Source organism: Oncorhynchus mykiss, chromosome 16 (assembly GCF_057628025.1).
Source record: "Oncorhynchus mykiss isolate SJ-2025 chromosome 16, ASM5762802v1, whole genome shotgun sequence".
Lineage (NCBI taxonomy): Eukaryota > Metazoa > Chordata > Actinopteri > Salmoniformes > Salmonidae > Oncorhynchus > Oncorhynchus mykiss.
Genome location: NC_143037.1, coordinates 7,961,215 through 7,981,011, shown reverse-complemented (window position 1 = coordinate 7,981,011; position 19,797 = coordinate 7,961,215). Strand labels below are relative to the sequence as shown.

Below are 19,797 nucleotides of genomic sequence, written 5' to 3'. Positions count from 1 at the left end.
CTACTACTACTACAAATACTACTACTACTACTACTACTACTACTACTACTACTACTACTACTACTACTACAACTACTACTACTATGACTACTACTACTACTACAAATACTACTACTACTACTACTACTACTACTACTACTACTACTACTACTACTACTATGACTACTACTATTTTTATATTTACGGATAGCTAGGGTCACTCCAACACTCAGACTTCATTTACAAACAAATAATTTGTGTTTAGTGAGTCCGCCAGATCAGAGGCAGTAGAGATGACCAGGGATGTTGTCTTGATAAGTGTGTGAATTGGACCGTATTTTTGGGTGTCAGGGAAAATGTATGGAGTGAAAAGGGTGAAAGGGTGAAATGCCACAGTGTGCCATCACAGCAGTAAGATGTGTGACCTGTTTCCACAAGAAAAGGGCAACCAGTGAAGAACAAACACCATTGTAAATACAACCCATATTTATGTTAATTAATTTTCCCTTTTGGACTTGAACCATTTGCACATTGTTACAACACTGTATATATACATAATATGACATTTGAAATGTCTTTATTCTTTTGGAACTTCTGTGAATGTAATGTTTACTGTTCATTGTAATTGTTTATTTAACTTTGTATATTATCTACTTCACTTGCTTTGGCAATGTTAACATCTGTTTCCATGCCAATAAAGCGCCTTGAATTTAATTGACAGAAAAGGAAGCGAGACATCCCACTCGCAAGTTTTTTCTGGTTCATATACAGTCAATGAACTACGCAGACCAGACCCTGCTGCTCTTGCATTGATGTCTATCGGAGACCCACCCATTTAAGTAGATCGGAACCGTCACCATGTTTTTCAATGGTCAACGGCCTGGGTAAGACATCTTTATTTATCCACCATCTTTGATAACTCACGTGCAAAAACACAAACGCGAGTACCGGGATATGTCTTATAAAAGCGCAATTGGAATTGAAGGAGCGCAGACTTGACTGTTGATGTCGCGAAAGGGAGTTCACACTAAATAGAGAATCTCCCGTAGGTACACACACTCAGAGAACATCAGCGCAGAGTTAAGGATTCTATTGCCTAATGTTGGATTGTTGCCATTGATGCGCTAACCAATCAACATTACAAGTTATACAATAAATTATACTCTGAAAGAACTAAGTGATTCTCGAGGAAGGGGGTCAGTCTGTGTGAATCTAGGAGCGGACCCGACGTTTTCCCAGACAAGATAACGATGTCTGGCTCTTATTGCAAAAGTTTATACTCCTTCAGCGGGGACCAACATCAACAGGGTTTGACTTTCGAAGTGGGAGAAATCATAAGGATAGTTCATCCGTTGCCTGGCGGCTGGTGGGAAGGAGAGCTGGATGGAGTCAGGGGATGGTTTCCATCAAGTTATGTTCAAGTCTTAGAGGTAAGTCGGAATGTCCACTCTCAGCAGGGCTTGATTCCCGAACGTGCACATAAGGCACTGAGGACTCCATGACTGCTCATTCCTGACACATTCCAATAGAATTCTCAGATCCCCTGCCTGTGTGCCTGTGTCTGTCTGTATGAGTACGCATGGCAGATCACTGAGGAAACATGCTACTCTGTCACAGCAGGGTCAGGCGCACACTGGTGCGGTATGCAGGTGAACACTGTAGGTCTCATTGTAAAATACGATTTTGTTCTTAACTGACTTGCCTAGTTAAATAAAAAATGAAAAAATAAAAACACAGGGTTCAAAGGGGAGCACGAGAATCATTGGCAAAGGACAGTGTCTTGAATCAGGTTTTTAGCCAAGAGCAACATCTTTCATGTTCAATCACCCACGTGGGTATATGCTCTTAAAAACCAATGAGGAGATGGGAGAGGCGGGACTTGCAGCACCTCACCCTTCACAAATAAAAACACGTTTTATTTTAGCGTCTGGCTATGCAGACACACACGAGCAGTGTGGGTGCAATGATCGAATAACATGTATGCATAAATGTATTTTGCAATGCTCGGCATGCGACGAGTAGTGTGGTCAGCATCCGCCATTGGACTCTGGAGCAGTGGAAATGCTTTCTCTGGAGTGATGAATCACGCTTCATCGTCTGGCATTGGCAGATGCCAAGAGAACACTGCCTGCCTCAATGCATAGTGCCAACTGTAAAGTTTGGTGGAGGAGGAATAACAGTAGTGGGCTGTTTTTCATGGTTAAGGCTAGGCCCCTTAGTTCTAGTGAAGGGAAATCTTAATGCTTCAGCAAACAATGACATTCTAGATGATTCTATGCTTCCAACTTTGTGGGAACAGTTTGGGGAAGGCCCTTTCCTGTTTAAGCATGTCAATGCCCCCTTGCACAAAGCGAGGTCCATACATAAATGGTTTGTCGAGATCTGTGTGGAAGAACTTGACTGGCCTGCACAGAGCCCTGACCTCAACCCAATTGAACAGCTTTGGGATGAATTGGAACAGCGACTGCGAGCCAAGTCTAATCGCTCAATATCAGTGCCTGACCTCACTAATGCTCTTGTAGCTGAATGGAAGCAAGTCCCTGCAGCAATGTTCCAACATCTAGTGGAAAGCCTTCCCAGTAGAGTGGAGGCTGTAATAGCAGAGGGGGGACCAACTCCATATTAATGCCCATGATTTTGGAATGAGATGTTTGACAAGCAGGTGTCCACATACTTTTGCTCATGTAGTGTACGATAATATGACCCTCAACTACACGATTTGATCCATCACATTTACTCTGAGGATTCAACCCTGTGGGAAGCTTCATGCACCATTGACCTCAGTGAGAAGCCGTCTGGTGGGGGGAAATGGGGCTGCTACAGGCTATATATCAGCAGCCTTTTCAAAACGTGCTTTGGCCTTTAGACACAGTCACTAACACTGGTATGGCAGAAGCACACTTTAGAGAGCAGACATATTAATGACACTACGTTGTCATTGTAATAATGCATTTATTAAGATGCCTATAGAGATGCTATGGATCCATTTCATTAACCTTTAATAATGTGTTCAGGACCTGTTAATAACACGTTCATGAAAGGCTTATAGACCTGTAATAAATGCATTATATCTATTTAGTCAAAGTAAATCGTTACCATACAGTCACATACATCCTATATTCAGACCAAGGTGTATTTAATGACAGAGTCAGAGGAATGTGTGCTTTCAGTCCTGGCGTAGTTTACTGTGCTCTCATCTACATCTGAGACACTTTCCATTGTCATCTTCAGCAGACGAAGCTTTGTTCTCCAAACATGCTTTCCTTCTTCTTCACACTCCGATGAATCATTCAACAGAGAACTTGTCATCAGGCCTGCTCAGATCCTCATATCAGACCCTCAGATCCACACATCAGACCCTCAGATCCACACAGTTCTCAGGAACCTCCTTGTGTAGATAGATACTGCCTTCATTTTAACAAACAAATCCTATTTTATGATGAGATGTTCATAACAACTTTAACTTTCAGAGTTTAACCTTGTGCTGTTGTTATGGAAGCTGGAGAAGGTGTAATATAATTGGACCCTGGAGGCTCCTTTCAGATAAAGAGTACATGGAAGGGGATGATGGTGATGATAAGCTTTACGTATTCTGTTACTATGGCAGTGATCACTGAGTGAGGGATGACAGCTGTGTTTGATTGGGGAACTGTTTGCTTCCTTTTTACTTTCATTTCCCAGCTCACTGATTGGCCAGGGAGAGAGAGAGAGGAAATGTGGTTGTCATTTAAATCAAATCAAATCAAATCACATTTTATTGGTCGCATACACATGGTTAGCAGATGTTATTGCGAGTGTAGCGAAATTCTTGTGCTTCTAGGTCTGATGTACAATTGAAGTCGGAAGTTTACATACACCTTAGCTAAATACATTTAAACTCTTTTTTTTTCACAATTCCTGTCATTTAATCTTAGTAAAAATCCCCTGTTTTAGGTCCGTTAGGATCACCACTTTATTTTAAGAATGTGAAATGTCAGAATAATAGTAGAGATAATGATTTATTTCAGCTTTTATTTTTTTCATCACATTCACAGTGGGTCAGAAGTTTACTTACACTCAATGAGTATTTGGTAGCATTGCCTTTAAATTGTTTAACTTGGGTCAAACATTTTGGGTAGCCTTCCACAAGTTTCCCACAATAAGTTGGGTGAATTCTGGCCCATTCCTCCAGACAGAGCTGGTGTAACTGAGTGAGGTTTGTATGCCTCCTTGCTCATTCACGCTTTTTCAGTTCTGCCCACAAATTGTCTATAGGATTGAGGTCAGGTCTTTGTAATGGCCACTCCGATATCTTGACTTTGTTGTCCTTAAGCCATTTTGCCACAACTTTGGTAGTATGCTTGGGGTCATTGTCCATTTGGAAGACCCATTTACGACCAAGCTTTAACTTCCTGACTGATGCCTTGAGATGTTGCTTCAATATATCCTCATCATTTTCCTACCTCATGGTGCCATCTATTTTGTGAAGTGCACCAGTCCCTCCTGCAGCAAAGCACCCCCACAACATGATGCTGCCACCCCCGTGCTTCACGGTTGGGATGGTGTTCTTCGGCTTGCAAGCGTCCCCCTTTTTCCTCCAAACATAATGATGGTCATTATGGCCAAACAGTTCTATTTCTGTTTCATCAGACCAGAGGACATTTCTATAAAAAGTACGATCTTTGTCCACATGTGCAGTGGCAAACCGTAGTCTGGCTTTTTTATGGTGGTTTTGGAGCAGTGGCTTCTTCCTTGCTGAGCGGCCTTTCAGGTTATGTCAATATAGGACTCGTTTTACTGTGGATATAGATACTTTTGTACCTGTTTCCTCCAGCATCTTCACAAGGTCCTTTGCTGTTGTTCTGGGATTGATTTGCACTTTTACACCAAAGTACGTTCATCTCTAGGAGACAGAACGCGTCTCCTTCCTGAGCGGTATGACGGCTGCGTGGTCCCATGGTGTTTATACTTGCGTACTATTGTTTGTACAGATGAACGTGGTACCTTCAGGCATTTAGAAATTGCTCCCAGGGATGAACCAGACTTGTGGAGGTTTCCAATTTTCTTTATGAGGTCTTGGTTGATTTCTTTTGATTTTCTCATGATGTCAAGCAAAGAGGCACTGAGTTTGAAGGTAGGCCTTGAAATACATCCACAGGTACACCTCCAATTGACTCAAATTATGTCAATTAGCCTAACAGAAACTTCTAAAGCCATGACATAATTTTCTGGAATTTTCCAAGCTATTTAAAGGCACAGTCAACTTAGTGTATGTACACTGGAATTGTGATACAGTGAATTATAAGTGAAATAATCTGTCTGTAAACAATTGTTGGAAAAATTACTTGTCATGCACAAAGTAGATGTCCTATCCGACTTGCCAAAACGATAGTTTGTTAACAAGAAGTTTGTGGAGTTGTTGAAAAACGAGTTTTAATGACTCCAACCTAAGTGTATGTAAAATTCCGACTTCAACTGTATGATGTTATGAGATGTTTAGGACCGTGTGGTTGAAGATAACCACTCCTAACTTCTCTGTCAGTAAAGTGCTACCTGTTGTCCATATGGTCTTTATATACCAGTATAACTCTGTTGGTCACGACAACCTAACTGACAAACAGCAGTGGTCCAGGGCACAGTGAGTCCTGTTTGTTAATAGGAGAAGAGAAAGTGTTCTGTGATAGCCTCCTCCCGCCGAGGAAGTACAATTGTATCCTCCCGGAAGCTAATACGGAAGTGTTTTAAAATCTCCAACAGCCCCTTTGAATCAGATGTTGTTTTCTCAGAGGAGAAGAGCACACATTTAAAAAACTAGACTTTACTTATTATTTTATCTATACAATGTCTCGCACAACTAGCTACATTTATTTCTTCCACTTTACCCGTGTGTTTTTGAGATTCCTCCTCTGTAAATGTAACTTGCCCGATTACACACTAGTGGAGAAGGAGAGTCTCGTTTCATACGAGCGCATTGGTTTCCACGTTTCTTCTCTTCCCCTCTTTTGATTGTCAGGATGGAGGAGAGGACGCGAGGAGTCCAGCAAAACCATTTGAGAATGCCCTAGAAAGTGAAAGCTGTAGAATCTAGATGAATGGACCAATCAGACGCACTGTTGTTGACTCACAGATGTCACCATGAGGACGCTGGTGGGAGGAGCTATAGGAGGACGGGCTCATTGGAACGGAGTCTACTGTGATTTATGTATATTTTATGTGTTTGCTCCGTTACAATAATTCCATTCCAGCCATTACAATGAGCCCGTCCTCTTATAGCTCCTCCCACCAGCCTTCTCTGATCTCAACCAATAGAAATGGCTGTCTGAGGGACAAATCATTTGATTGGTTTCGAAGAACAAGTGAACGAGTCATTGAATGTTTTGTGGATCGTGGTTAGCTACATGTACAGCCGATTAGCACTTTGGTGAGTTGGCAACGACCGACTATTATCCAAATACTAATTAGTCTCAATGCTAAACTACTCTCGCTTGGCAATTTTGTGTAATGTCATTTTCCTTTGCCTAATAGTCTTGGTCTAGCTCACTTTAGTAACCCACTGTCACGCACACACCCTCATCTCCAACACAAAAACCTTCTACTGTGATTATCAGCACTGGTGTGACTGAGGCAGCTGGCATGGTGAGATAAAGAGGCTTACTATATCCTGTACTGAGCTGGCACTGGGCACTGGGCATGGAGGCCACAGATCTAGTCTAGATGACAGCTGGCATGGGCACTGGGCATGGAGGCCACAGATCTAGTCTAGATGACAGCTGGCATGGTGAGGTAAAGAGGCTTACTATATCCTGTACTGAGCTGGCATTGGGCACTGGGCATGGAGGCCACAGGTCTAGTCTAGATGACAGGTGGCACTGGGCACTGGGCATGGAGGCCACAGGTCTAGTCTAGATGACAGCTGGCATGGGCACTGGGCATTGAGGCCACAGGTCTAGTCTAGATGACAGCTGGCACTGGGCACTGGGCATGGAGGCCACATGTCTAGTGTAGATGACAGCTGGCATGGGCACTGGGCATTGAGGCCACAGGTCTAGTCTAGATGACAGCTGGCACTGGGCACTGGGCACTGGGCATGGAGGCCACAGGTCTAGTGTAGATGACAGCTGGCATGGGCACTGGGCATGGAGGCCACAGGTCTAGTGTAGATGACAGCTGGCATGGGCACTGGGCATGGAGGCCACAGGTCTAGTGTAGATGACAGCTGGCATGGGCACTGGGCATGGAGGCCACAGGTCTAGTGTAGATGACAGCTGGCATGGGCACTGGGCATGGAGGCCACAGGTCTAGTGTAGATGACAGCTGGCATGGGCACTGGGCATGGAGGCCACAGGTCTAGTGTAGATGACAGCTGGCATGGGCACTGGGCATGGAGGCCACAGATCTAGTCTAGATGACAGCTGGGTTGCCTGTTATTGCTTCCTCATGTCTCTGTGTTTCTCTCATACAGTGACTGGCTGTGTCTAGTTTCCTTGTGTGTCATCTGGGAATGTGGCTTCAGGATCCCACATCTGCCTGAAACCAAAACAACTTCTTCCAAATAAAGATGTCTGCTGCATACTCTACATCCCAAAGCAGAACTCCCCCCCCTCTCTCTCTCTCTGTCTCCCCCCCCCCCCTCTCTCTCTCTCTCTCTCTCTCTCTCTCTCTCTCTCTCTCTCTCTCTCTCTCTCTCCCCCCCCTCTCTCTGTCTCCCCCCCCCTCTCTCTGTCTCCCCCCCCCTCTCTCTCCCCCCCTCTCTCTCTCTCTCTCCCCCCTCTCTCTCTCTCTCTCTCTCTCTCCCCCCTCTCTCTCCCCCCCCCTCTCTCTCCCCTCTCTCCCCCCCCCCTCTCTCTCTCTCTCTCCTCCTCTCTCCATCTCTCTATCTCTCTCTCTCTCTCCCCCTCTCTCTCTCTCTCTGTCTATGAATCTCTCTCTCTCCCTCTCTCTCTCACACACACACATCTGCTAGACAGAGTCTTACGGTATAATAATTATATGTGAGCGTTTGTGGCTGTGTGTATGTGAGATGTTTCTCCTGGCTGTATTTCTCACACTCCGAGAGGCCCGGGTTCTCCTCCTCGGCCTCAGAAGTCTTGGGCAACAAGATGTTAGGCTGGATGCTCCACTCTCCATTGGGAACCATAAAAGGGTGATGATAGCTTGTCAAGGTGATGATAGCTTATCATGAGCTCATATATGCTGAGTCACGTCCGTGTGTGGTACTACAGCCTTTTATCACATGTGAAGACGGACATGTACTCTAACAGCATCCATATTTCATATTGTTGCGTGGTCTGAATGGACACATCACCATTCACCAGTCCTTCTCACTGTAATCGCTGGTAGTAAAGTGACTCTGGGCGTATAAATAGGAGGGTGCTGCTGAGAGCTAATACAGTAGAGGTATTTATGAGTGAACAATAGGAAACAGACACTTCCCCCACCAGTGGAGGGGGGAGAGACAAGGGGGTGGATGGAGGGAGAGAGAGGGGGGGACAGGGAGAGAGGGAGAAGGGGGGGACAGGGAGAGAGGGAGAAGGGGGGGACAGGGAGGGAGAGAGAGAGATGGTGGAAGGAGGGAGGGAGGGAGGGAGGGAGGGAGGGAGGGAGAAGTGGGGGCAGGGAGAGAGAGAGGAGACTAGGGGTGAAGGGAGGGAGAAGGGGGGACAGAGAGAGAGGAGACAAGGGGTGGAGGGAGGGAGAAGGGGGACAGGGAGGGAGAGAGAGAGGAGATGAGGGGAGGAGGGTGGGAGAAGGGGGGACGGAGAGAGAGAGAGAGGAGACAAGGGGTGGAGTGAGAAAGAAGGGGGGACAGGGGGGGAGGTAGAGAGAGATAAAGCAAACAGAGATGGTGTGTACCTTACTACTATAGTCCCTCATGACTATGAAGTAACCTCTGCTCACTGGCGTACCACACACTCCTGCAACCCCCAAAAACCTCATAAGCCATGGCAAGAAGGTTTACAATTACTGGAAATGAGTTGACAAACTGCAACATGTTCTCTCAGCCTCATGGCAAAATGTGTAGAATAGCATGAGATTAGCTTTAAAACTGCAGATTTTCCCTTTGTCCCATGGATAAATGTGTAGAATAGCATGAGATTAGCTTTAAAACTGCAGATTTTCCCATTGTCCCATGGATAAATGTGTAGAATTGTAGTACGTTAGCTGTGTGTGTGTGTATGCTAGTCCTGGTTTGTGGCTATCTGCTGGCATGTAAACATATGCACGCTGTTGAGCTCATGGCTTGTGTTCACATCGCGTCTCTGCACAGCTAAAAGATACTGCTTTCTCTATTCTCTGTTATGGCTCGTTGCCCCTGGTTCAGGACACTGTTCCACCTCTGTTCTGGCGTGTTGTCCCCTGGTTCATGACACTGTTCCACCTCTGTTCTGGTGTGTTGTCCCCTGGTTCATGACACTGTTCCACCTCTGTTCTGGCGTGTTGTCCCCTGTCTGCTTGTGTACCGGACACTCTACAATCCCTGACCCTTCTACAACAGGACAGCTAGTCTCACATACTGACCCTGACACCCGCCGTCTTCCCACGTCCAGATGTTTGACTAGAGGTCACTGGAGGACAGGCTGAACCCACCCACACGTAGGCATGCAGTCAGGCAGGAAGTGACATAGCCCTACACTCACGCACGCAGGCAGGCAGGCAGGCAGGCAGGCAGGCACGTATACACACAGGAATGCACACACACCCACACTGAGCTCACAGCGCCGCAGGTCAGGAGTTTATTTAAGCAATAATGCCAGAGGAGGTGTGGTATATGGACAATATACCATGGCTAAGGGCTGTTCTTATGCACAACTTAACTCGGTGTGCCTGGACACTGCCCTTAGTCGGGGTATATTGTCCATATACCACAAGCCCCAAGGTGCCTTATTGCTATTATAAACTGGTTACCAGAGTAATTAGATCGTAAAAATAAATGTTTTGTCATACCTGTGGTATACGTTCTGATATACCACGGCTGTCAGCCAATCAGCATTCAGGGTTCGAATCAGCCAGGTGATGTTAGTCATGAGGGAATTAGTAAGAGGAGCTTTAGACAAGGACCCGACTGGTAATCCTCTCTGAACCTCTGAAGGACCATCACTACCGAGACTGCACATTTCTCCTCTCTGTCGTCGGAGTGGGCGACCGCCATTTTCACAATCTGCCAACCTACTTATGTTGTCAAACATGAATAAACTGATGTCCAAAACCCAGATGGAAGTTGAAGATAAACTCATAGAAAATCTAATAAGACAGAGGTCCTCATTTTTTGGTCTTCTTCTTGCTAAATTAGATATTGTAAATTACTTTCTAAAATGAATTGCTTCTTCAACTTCAATGGTATAATCTTTTACAACTTTAAATTGTCTTCATTTGTCTTGAGGACATTGATATGAAAAAACAACAACATTGTTCTTGGGTGGTCTGAAACCCAATCTGTTTCAGCTATTTCTGCTGAGGCTGGGGGGGATTATATTTAGCATTTCCATAATCCAATATTATGTCTGTTCTAGATTTTCCTTTAAAAAATTAATATATGACCCTTTATTTAACTAGGCAAGCCAGTTAAGAACAAATTCTTCTTTACAGTGACATCCTACACCTGCCAAACCTGGACCAATTGAGTGCTGCCCCATGACACTCCCAATGACGGCCAGTTGTGGTGCGCCCTGGATTCGAACCAGGGTGTCTATAGTGACACCTCTAGCTAGCACTGAGACGCAGTGCCTTCGAACCGCTGAAACAGGGTCTGTAGTGATGCCTCTAGCACTGAGACGCAGTGCCTTCAACCGCTGAACCAGGGTCTGTAGTGATGCCTCTAGCACTGAGACGCAGTGCCTTCGAACCGCTGAAACAGGGTCTGTAGAGATGCCTCTAGCACTGAGACGCAGTGCCTTCGAACCGCTGAAACAGGGTCTGTAGTGATGCCTCTAGCACTGAGACGCAGTGCCTTCGAACCGCTGAACCAGGGTCTGTAGTGATGCCTCTAGCACTGAGACGCAGTGCCTTCGAACCGCTAAAACAGGGTCTGTAGAGATGCCTCTAGCACTGAGACGCAGTGCCTTCAACCGCTGAACCAGGGTCTGTAGTGATGCCTCTAGCACTGAGACGCAGTGCCTTCGAACCGCTGAACCAGGGTCTGTAGTGATGCCTCTAGCACTGAGACGCAGTGCCTTCGACCGCTGAACCAGGGTCTGTAGTGATGCCTCTAGCACTGAGACGCAGTGCCTTCGAACCGCTGAACCAGGGTCTGTAGTGATGCCTCTAGCACTGAGACGCAGTGCCTTCGAACCGCTAAAACAGGGTCTGTAGAGATGCCTCTAGCACTGAGACGCAGTGCCTTCAACCGCTGAACCAGGGTCTGTAGTGATGCCTCTAGCACTGAGATGCAGTGCCTTCGAACCGCTGAACCAGGGTCTGTAGTGATGCCTCTAGCACTGAGACGCAGTGCCTTCGACCGCTGAACCAGGGTCTGTAGTGATGCGTCTAGCACTGAGACGCAGTGCCTTCGACCGCTGAACCAGGGTCTGTAGTGATGCCTCTAGCACTGAGACGCAGTGCCTTCGACCGCTGAACCAGGGTGTCTATAGTGATGCCTCTAGCACTGAGACGCAGTGCCTTCGACCGCTGAACCAGGGTGTCTATAGTGACACCTAGCACTGAGACGCAGTGCCTTCGACCGCTGAACCAGGGTCTGTAGTGATGCCTCTAGCACTGAGACGCAGTGCCTTTGAACCGCTGAACCAGGGTCTGTAGTGATGCCTCTAGCACTGAAACGCAGTGCCTTCGACCGCTGAACCAGGGTCTGTAGTGATGCCTCTAGCACTGAGACGCAGTGCCTTCGACCACTGAACCAGGGTGTCTATAGTGACACCTATAGCACTGAGACGCAGTGCCTTCGACCGCTGAACCAGGGTCTGTAGTGATGCCTCTAGCACTGAGACGCAGTGCCTTCGACCGCTGAACCAGGGTCTGTAGTGATGCCTCTAGCACTGAGACGCAGTGCCTTCGACCGCTGAACCAGGGTCTGTAGTGATGCCTCTAGCACTGAGACGCAGTGCCTTCGACCGCTGAACCAGGGTCTGTAGTGATGCCTCTAGCACTGAGACGCAGTGCCTTCGACCGCTGAACCAGGGTCTGTAGTGATGCCTCTAGCACTGAGACGCAGTGCCTTCGACCACTGAACCAGGGTCTGTAGTGATGCTTCTAGCACTGAGACGCAGATCACCGTGCCACTCAGGAACCCATGTAATAACATTACTGGTAAGAAGTAGAGATATATTTGATAGAGAATGTCTCCGAAGTGGATAACTGAATTAGATGGTGCCAAGACATCCCATTCACTGGTCGAAGCTTAACCAATTTTAACAAACTTTAAACTTCTGACAAACTTTTGAAAGTGGAGCGAACTAGCCCTTTACCGTTTGGTTTGAAAGCCACTTTCTCTCTCTTCCTGAAGTCTTAGCCTATTACAACACAGATGAAAAGGAAACCATGCTGAATGGGTTTAGACAAGGAAGGGCTCTTCAACAGTAGTACCAAACCATTCAAAAGCCATTTTCTCAAAAGTGAGTTTACAAGTTGATCAACTTTAAAAAGCAGAATTACTTTCCCATTGTTTCCTCAAATGCAGTGTTGATATACCATTTTGTAGCTCTGACTCTCTACTTTTATCCAATGTAAAAATAAAAAATCTAATTTTGCCTCATAGGACTGATTGGAGCCGGTCGGTTCACATATGGTTTAATGCCTCTTCATACAAATTATTGCTGGTTTTCCAGGCAAGGAGCCAGTGGCAATAAAGACATGCTGCTTGTGTTTTTGGGTGTGAGAAAACACGTCTGTAAACCTTCACAGGGATGTGTCTGTCATGCCACACATAGCATGGACCTCTGCTCTTATAGTGAACATGTTTGTTTTGACTGGTAGGTCTACAGGGACTAGACATCCTTATCGAAGGTGGGGTGACTTTCTTGACAATGACAATGACAATGGCTTGTTTTGAAATGCTTGAGTTTACGGCAACTCTCTTCATGATTTGAATGACTCGGGGGACTTTCTACTAGGTTCCAGGTTTATGGAATAAGCAACTTGTCAAAGAAAATCTGAATGGAATAGTTACTGTATTCAAAATATGATGGGGGCCATGATTGCTGGGGCTCTACTATAGAGGTAGATAGAGGACTGACAGCATGGGCAGCGCCATTGAGGCTACAACCCATAGGAATCCCCACCCAGTTGACTACTTTGACTACTTTAAAATGGTGGCAGCATGGTGGAAGGCATTGATGGCGCTGCACATGCTAAAATGGCCTTTTGGCCACTAGAGCCTCTATGGCTCTACAGAAAACAGACAGCCATTGACAGTGACAGCCATGATTGTTGTGGCTCTCCTGAACACAGACAGCCATTGACAGTGACAGCCATGATTGTTGTGGCTCTCCTGAACACAGACAGCCATTGGCTATGCAGATAGCCATGATTGTTGTGGCTCTCCTGAACACAGACAGCCATTGGCTATGCAGACAGCCATGATTGTTGTGGCTCTCCTGAACACAGACAGCCATTGGCTATGCAGATAGCCATGATTGTTGTGGCTCTCCTGAACACAGACAGCCATTGGCTATGCAGACAGCCATGATTGTTGTGGCTCTCCTGAACACAGACAGCCATTGGCTATGCAGACGGCCATGCATTTTGTGGCTCTCCTGAACACAGACTGCCATTGGCTTTCCAGACAGCCATTGCTAAAGACATATGTTCTCAGCCAGGGGCTGTTCTGGCATCCTGTGAATGCAGAGCCACAGGCAGTCTGGGCTGTTGAGGTCAACCATCTGGCATGGGGCATTATTTCACAGTGCATACGCTGGGACAAGCTATATATATTGACCATATACCACAAACCCTGAGGTGCCTTATTGCTATTATAAACTGATTACCAATGTAATTAGAGCAGTAAAAATACATGTTTTGTCATAGCCGTGGTATACGGTCTGATATACCACTGTTGTCAGCCAATCAGCATTCAGGACTCAAACCACTCAGTTTATAATATGTAATAGTGCATATGTTGGGACAAGCTGGCCCCATGTTCTGTCATAGTTTCCGGTTCCCTCCACACATAGGTGTGTTGTACTCACTGCATCCCTGTGTGCTGTGTTGTGGCCTGGAACCTATCAATGCATGATTCATACGAAAGTAAATGCACTGTTAATTCAAGGTTAGACCAAGTGCAGACTGGGTGAAGTCACAATATGTATTGTAACCACAGGGGCAGGCAAACAACAGGTTAAGGCCAAGGTACAAGACGGCAGTCAGCGTCAGGTCAGGCAGAGGAACGGCAATCAAGAGGTGAAGCAAAGGTACAGGGTCAGGACAGGCAAAGGTTAAAAACTAAATAATTTTGCACGCCCAATTTTTCAGTTTTTGATTTGTTAAAAAAGTTTGAAATATCCAATAAATGTCGTTCCACTTCATGGTTGTGTCCCACTTGTTGTTGATTCTTCACAAAAAAGTACAGATTTATATCTTTATGTTTGAAGCCTGAAATGTGGCAAAAGGTCGCAAAGTTCAAGGGGGCCGAATACTTTCGCAAGGCACTGTATAGTCTGCCACACTGAGGGAGCCCTGCTTCCGGGCAGTCTCTCTCCCGGACATCGGACACCAGAGCCCCAAAACCGCTCACCTCCACCACGAATACCTCCAGACTGAGGCAGACGGCATATTGTTGCTCCCACACCTCTGTGGCCCAGACGAGTGCCCTCCCAGACATCAGCGTAAAATGTACGCTATCTTCGAGCAGTCTAAGGGGAATGAAGAAGGCTGCAGCTCGAAAACGACGGAGCACTGGGAGAGAAAGGCCCGGCAGTTTCTGGAATCTCCGTTGTAGCCCTCTTGGGGAGGTAAGCGTGGTTCCCGTGAAACCGGTGTGACAGCCCTGCTACCAGCTGGGTTACTGAGGGGCTGGGAGGTTACACATGTCCTGGAACCCTTCCATCAGACCACGAAGCATCTCCTCGTGTCTACCAATGGTGGCTCCTTGGGAGGAGATGGCGTTGCGGAGCTGGTCCAAGTCTGCTGGGTCAGTCATGTCCAGTTAGTACTATCAGGAATCAAGGTAACACCCAAGTGCAGACTGTGAAGTAATAATATTTATTGTAACCACAGGGGCAGGTAAATGACAGGTCAAGGCAGGTAGGTGACACTTGGGTGACAAAGCTACAAAGGAGTATAATGAGATCATCTGAAAATAACTAGGTAAGATACTAAAGTGAGAGAATGATGACTTACTGTCATTCTTTCCTTGAATAACCCGTCAGGAACTACTCGGCAGAACCGTCTTTGTGTTGGTGGCAACACCGCCAATTGACAAGGCCGCCGCTTACAGCTGTCGCTGAGAAAACGTAGGGAGACTGAAGTACTAACACTAATAGCAATAGGTAGAGGGACAATATGTAACTGTCCAGAACTGTCGATGAGCACTGAGACTGGGGGTCTAGGGGGTCTCTGTAAATACTCAGAGAGGACAGGTAAGTACACGTACCCCTCCAACAGACACACCCACCAATTATCAGGTGGCTGCTACACAAATTGACCTACTGAAACCAGTCCAAGTCAATGATTCAACACTTCACAGCCACAAGTACTGAGCATTCAGCAGTTTAAACAGCACTGATTAAGTAGGCCACTAGGTAAAGGGACAGCACTTAACTAGAGTTGCTCTAGACAGACTATATGAACAACAACAACTTATAGAAACACAAAATATACTTAGGCTACTCAGAAATGAGTTGTCTTCCCAGAACCATAGATGAACCCTCTCCTCTCCTCTCCTCTCCTCTCCTCTCCTCTCCTCTCCTCTCCTCTCCTCTCCTCTCCTCTCCTCTCCTCTCCTCTCCTCTCTTTTGCAGGAAAGCATTGAATGGAATGAGTTCATTCTGAGAGGGACAGAAAAAAAATTATCTCTCTTGAGCGACACTTTCTGTCTTCAATGATAGAAGTTAATCCTGCACATTGTTGATGTCATCGTTAATGACTAAGTAGCACTAGTAGCAGTAGTGAGGGAATGTGGTGATGTGTCTGTTGATGTTAGATTTTTCTCTTAGGGACATTTTCTGTGATTCATTCATGTTAGACTCTGTTCCCCCCAACTCATTTTAACATTCAAGAATGCTGACTCATCTCTTTCATAACTGAAAAATGAAGAGCAAGCTGTCTATTAAATCAGAAACAATAGGCTGTGTTTGCTTCTGCATAACGGTGGTGATGATGTATGCTAGAGCTGATAACATGTTTCATAACACATTTTTAGCACTCCGACTTGATGGAATTATGACTGGTCAAATCTTTACGACTCAAGTTGCATGCATTGCCTGTTACTTGTCTCATTCAGTGGTCATCAGCCTTGAACCTGGAGGGTGGGAGGGGTGTGCAGGCTTTTACTTCAGCCAACCAACCAACCAACCATCACCAACCGACCAACATACCATCACCAACCAACACACCATATTTAGCTAAGCATAATCTTTTTTTTTCTCACCTTTATTTAACCAGGTAGGCCAGTTGAGAACAAGTTCTCATTTACAACTGCGACCTGGCCAAGATAAAGCAAAGCAGTTCGACACATACAACAACACAGAGTTACACATGGGATAAGCAAACGTACAGTCAATAACACAATAGAACAATCTGTATACAGTGTGTGCAAATGATGTATGGAGGTAAGGCAATAAATAGGCCAATAGTGGCAAAGTAATTACAATTTAGCAATTTACACTGGAGTGAGATATGTGCAGATGAGGATGTACAAGTAGAAATACTGATGTGCAAAAGAGCAGAAAATAAATATGGGGATGAGGTAGGGGATGATAAATATGGGGATGAGGTAGGTAGTTGGTTGGGTGGTCTATTTACAGATGGGCTGTGTACAGCTGCAGCGATCGGTAAGCTGCTCTGACAGCTGACATTTAAAGTTAGCGAGGGAGACATAAGTCTCCAACATCAGGGATTTTTGCAATTCGTTCCAGTCATTGGCAGCAGAGAACTGGAAGGAAAGGCGGCCAAAGGAGGTTTTGGCTTTGGGGATGATTACATAGATGTATGTAAAGGTGAAGAATTACAATAGTAGGTCTGTGAATTAGCCTCACCTGGACGTCATCCAGGGTCCCCATGAACTAATAAGATGTCTCAAGCCTCCCTTTGTCCCTCTGTAGACATGCAGTGATGTGTACGTAGAACTCTCCTGAATCACCCCGGTGTCTGGATAAGTTTCCCACTAAAACGTATCTCTTAAAGTCACTTGAGCAACTTGGCAACCGCTCCAATAAACAGAGAGAGTAATCGTTAAGGAATTTCAGGCAGTTTTCCCAAGCACAATAACATGTTACAATGGTTTTGACCTTATGCTGAGCCATGGTGTTTTAATCAGTAGCATCTGGCCAGAGTTGGCTATACAGTGACTTTTGTTAGTTTGTGTGTGTGTGTGTGTGTGTGTGTGTGTGTGTGTGTGTGTGTGTGTGTGTGTGTGTGTGTGTGCGCGTGTGACCCATTTTGTATTCTACATGAGACAAGTGTAATCCGTTGCCGCTGTTTTAAATGGCGTCTGTTCATACAAGGATTTGTACAGTGCTAGACGTGACCTCCTTGTAGACCTAATAGTCAGCAAGGTGAGGCAAGTAGTCTCACCAACAGCACACATGCATACACATTCTTGTGTGAAGGGGAAGCTGGTTTGATGTTGATAGTGATGTGTTTTCCTGTGTGCCAAATACCCCAGATATTGTTGTTGTGGGGGGAGGCCAGGGGGAGGTGCTAATTTTTGGAAGTGGGCTGCTCATTGGACGGCTACATGTAGAAGACCTTTGCAGAGAAGCTGCTTAAATACCAGCCCCTGTGGCACGCTTGGACAGCCTCGGGTGGAGGTGCAAGCTGGTGGCTCTGATATTTGGCAGTCTCAGCCATGTAGACAGGCTTCCAGTGCGTGGCCTCCAGATTGCGGGCCTGACAAAAACTAGGGCAAAGCAATTGGCTAGGTACTGCTCTGTTTCAGCTGTCGTTGGCAGCCTAGCTGTTTGGGAAGGAGCTGCTTTCTGTACCCTGGAGGGCCATACAGGGACCTTTGAAATGTTTGGATCTTTTTTTCTGTAAATTTGATTGGAGGATTCAAATAAATGATTTAAAATGTAGGCGGAGATATGTGTGTGCATGCACCTCCAATCAGTTCTATCATGCCTGGCCAATAGCAGACTGGCTGTAGTTGTTTGTTGTTCTTAGTATTGCATTATAAACTTGGTGGTTTGAGCCCTGAATGCCGATTGGCTGACAGCCGTGGTATATCAGACCGTATACCACAGGTATAACAAAACATTTATTTTTACTGCTCTAATTACACCAGTTTATAATAGCAATAAGGCACCACGGGGGTTTGTGGTATATGGCCAAAATACCACGGCTAAGGGCTGTTATTACGCATGACGCAACGTGGAGATCCTGGACACAGCCCTTAGCCGTGGTATATTGGCCATATACCACAACTCCTCGGGCCTTATTGCTTAAATATACCACAGTATTTCCGCCAATGATGTCATTGTGAAATGAGCTAGAAATAAAAAAAAAACTTGTGTGAAAGCTGAAAGTCCTTTATGTCCATTTACGTCTTGATCTGTTTTGACAGAAAACTGCGTCTATGACCTCACTGCCGGTTGAGGACGTCGGAGAGCCTCTCCCTCAACACTGGAAGTGCTACATGTCACCACAGGGGCGGCGCTACTATGTCAACACCTCCAGCAACGGTAAGGAGACTGATATACAGTGCCTTCAGAAAGTATTCACACCTCTTGACTTTTTACACATTTTGTTGTGTTACAGCCTGAATTTAAAATGGATTCAATTGAGATTGTTTGTCTCTGACCCTACACACAATACCCCGTAAAGTCAAATGAATAAAACATGCAAAGCTGAATTGTCTTGTGTCAATAAGTGTTCAACCCCTTTGTTATGGGAAAGCCTAAATATGCTCAGGAGTACACATTTGCTTAACAAGTCACATAATAAGTTGCATGGACTCACTCTGTGTGCAATAATAATGTTTAGCATGATTTTGAATGACCACCTCATCTCTGTGAAAAGCCTGTACAGAATTAAAATAATTTGAATCGTTAAGGACTGGGGGAGTTTTTCAGGATACAAAAGGAATGGAATGGAACTTAGCACAGGCAAAATCCTAGAGGAAAACCTGGTTCAGTCTGAATTCCACCAGACACTGGGAGATGAATTCACTTTTCAGCAGGACAATAACCTAAAACACAAGGCCAAATCTATTCTGCAGTTGCTTACCAAGAAGACAGTCAATGTTCCTGAGTGGCCGAGTTACAGTTTTGACTTAAATCCACTTAACAATATATGTCATGATCTGAAAATGGTTGTCTAGCAATGATTAACAACCAATTTGACAGAGCTTGAATAAAATAAAAAAATAATAATGGGTAAATGTTGCGCAATCCAGGTGTGAAAAGCTCTTAGGGACTCATTCAGACTTACCCAGCTGTAAACGCTGCCAAAGGGGCTTCTACAAAGTATTGACTCACTCAGACTTACCCAGCTGTAATCGCTGCCAAAGGGGCTTCTACAAAGTATTGACTCACTCAGACTTACCCAGCTGTAATCGCGGCCAAAGGGGCTTCTACAAAGTATTGACTCACTCAGACTTACCCAGCTGTAATCGCGGCCAAAGGGGCTTCTACAAAGTATTGACTCACTCAGACTTACCCAGCTGTAATCGCTGCCAAAGGGGCTTCTACAAAGTATTGACTCACTCAGACTTACCCAGCTGTAATCGCTGCC

The 19,797-nt window shown here is 45.7% G+C and overlaps 1 protein-coding gene across 1 annotated transcript in view; it reads left to right on the top strand.

Annotated features, from left to right (window-relative positions):
- Positions 1-970: 970 nt before the first annotated feature.
- LOC110492812 (growth arrest-specific protein 7) overlaps positions 971-19,797 on the top strand; it is a 90,979-nt gene continuing 72,152 nt past the window's right edge. The window contains exons 1-2 of the mRNA XM_036946081.2: positions 971-1,409; positions 18,629-18,746. Coding sequence (XP_036801976.2) covers positions 1,230-1,409; positions 18,629-18,746 — 298 coding nt within the window. The 5' untranslated portion in view covers positions 971-1,229. The remainder of the gene's footprint in view (positions 1,410-18,628; positions 18,747-19,797) is intronic.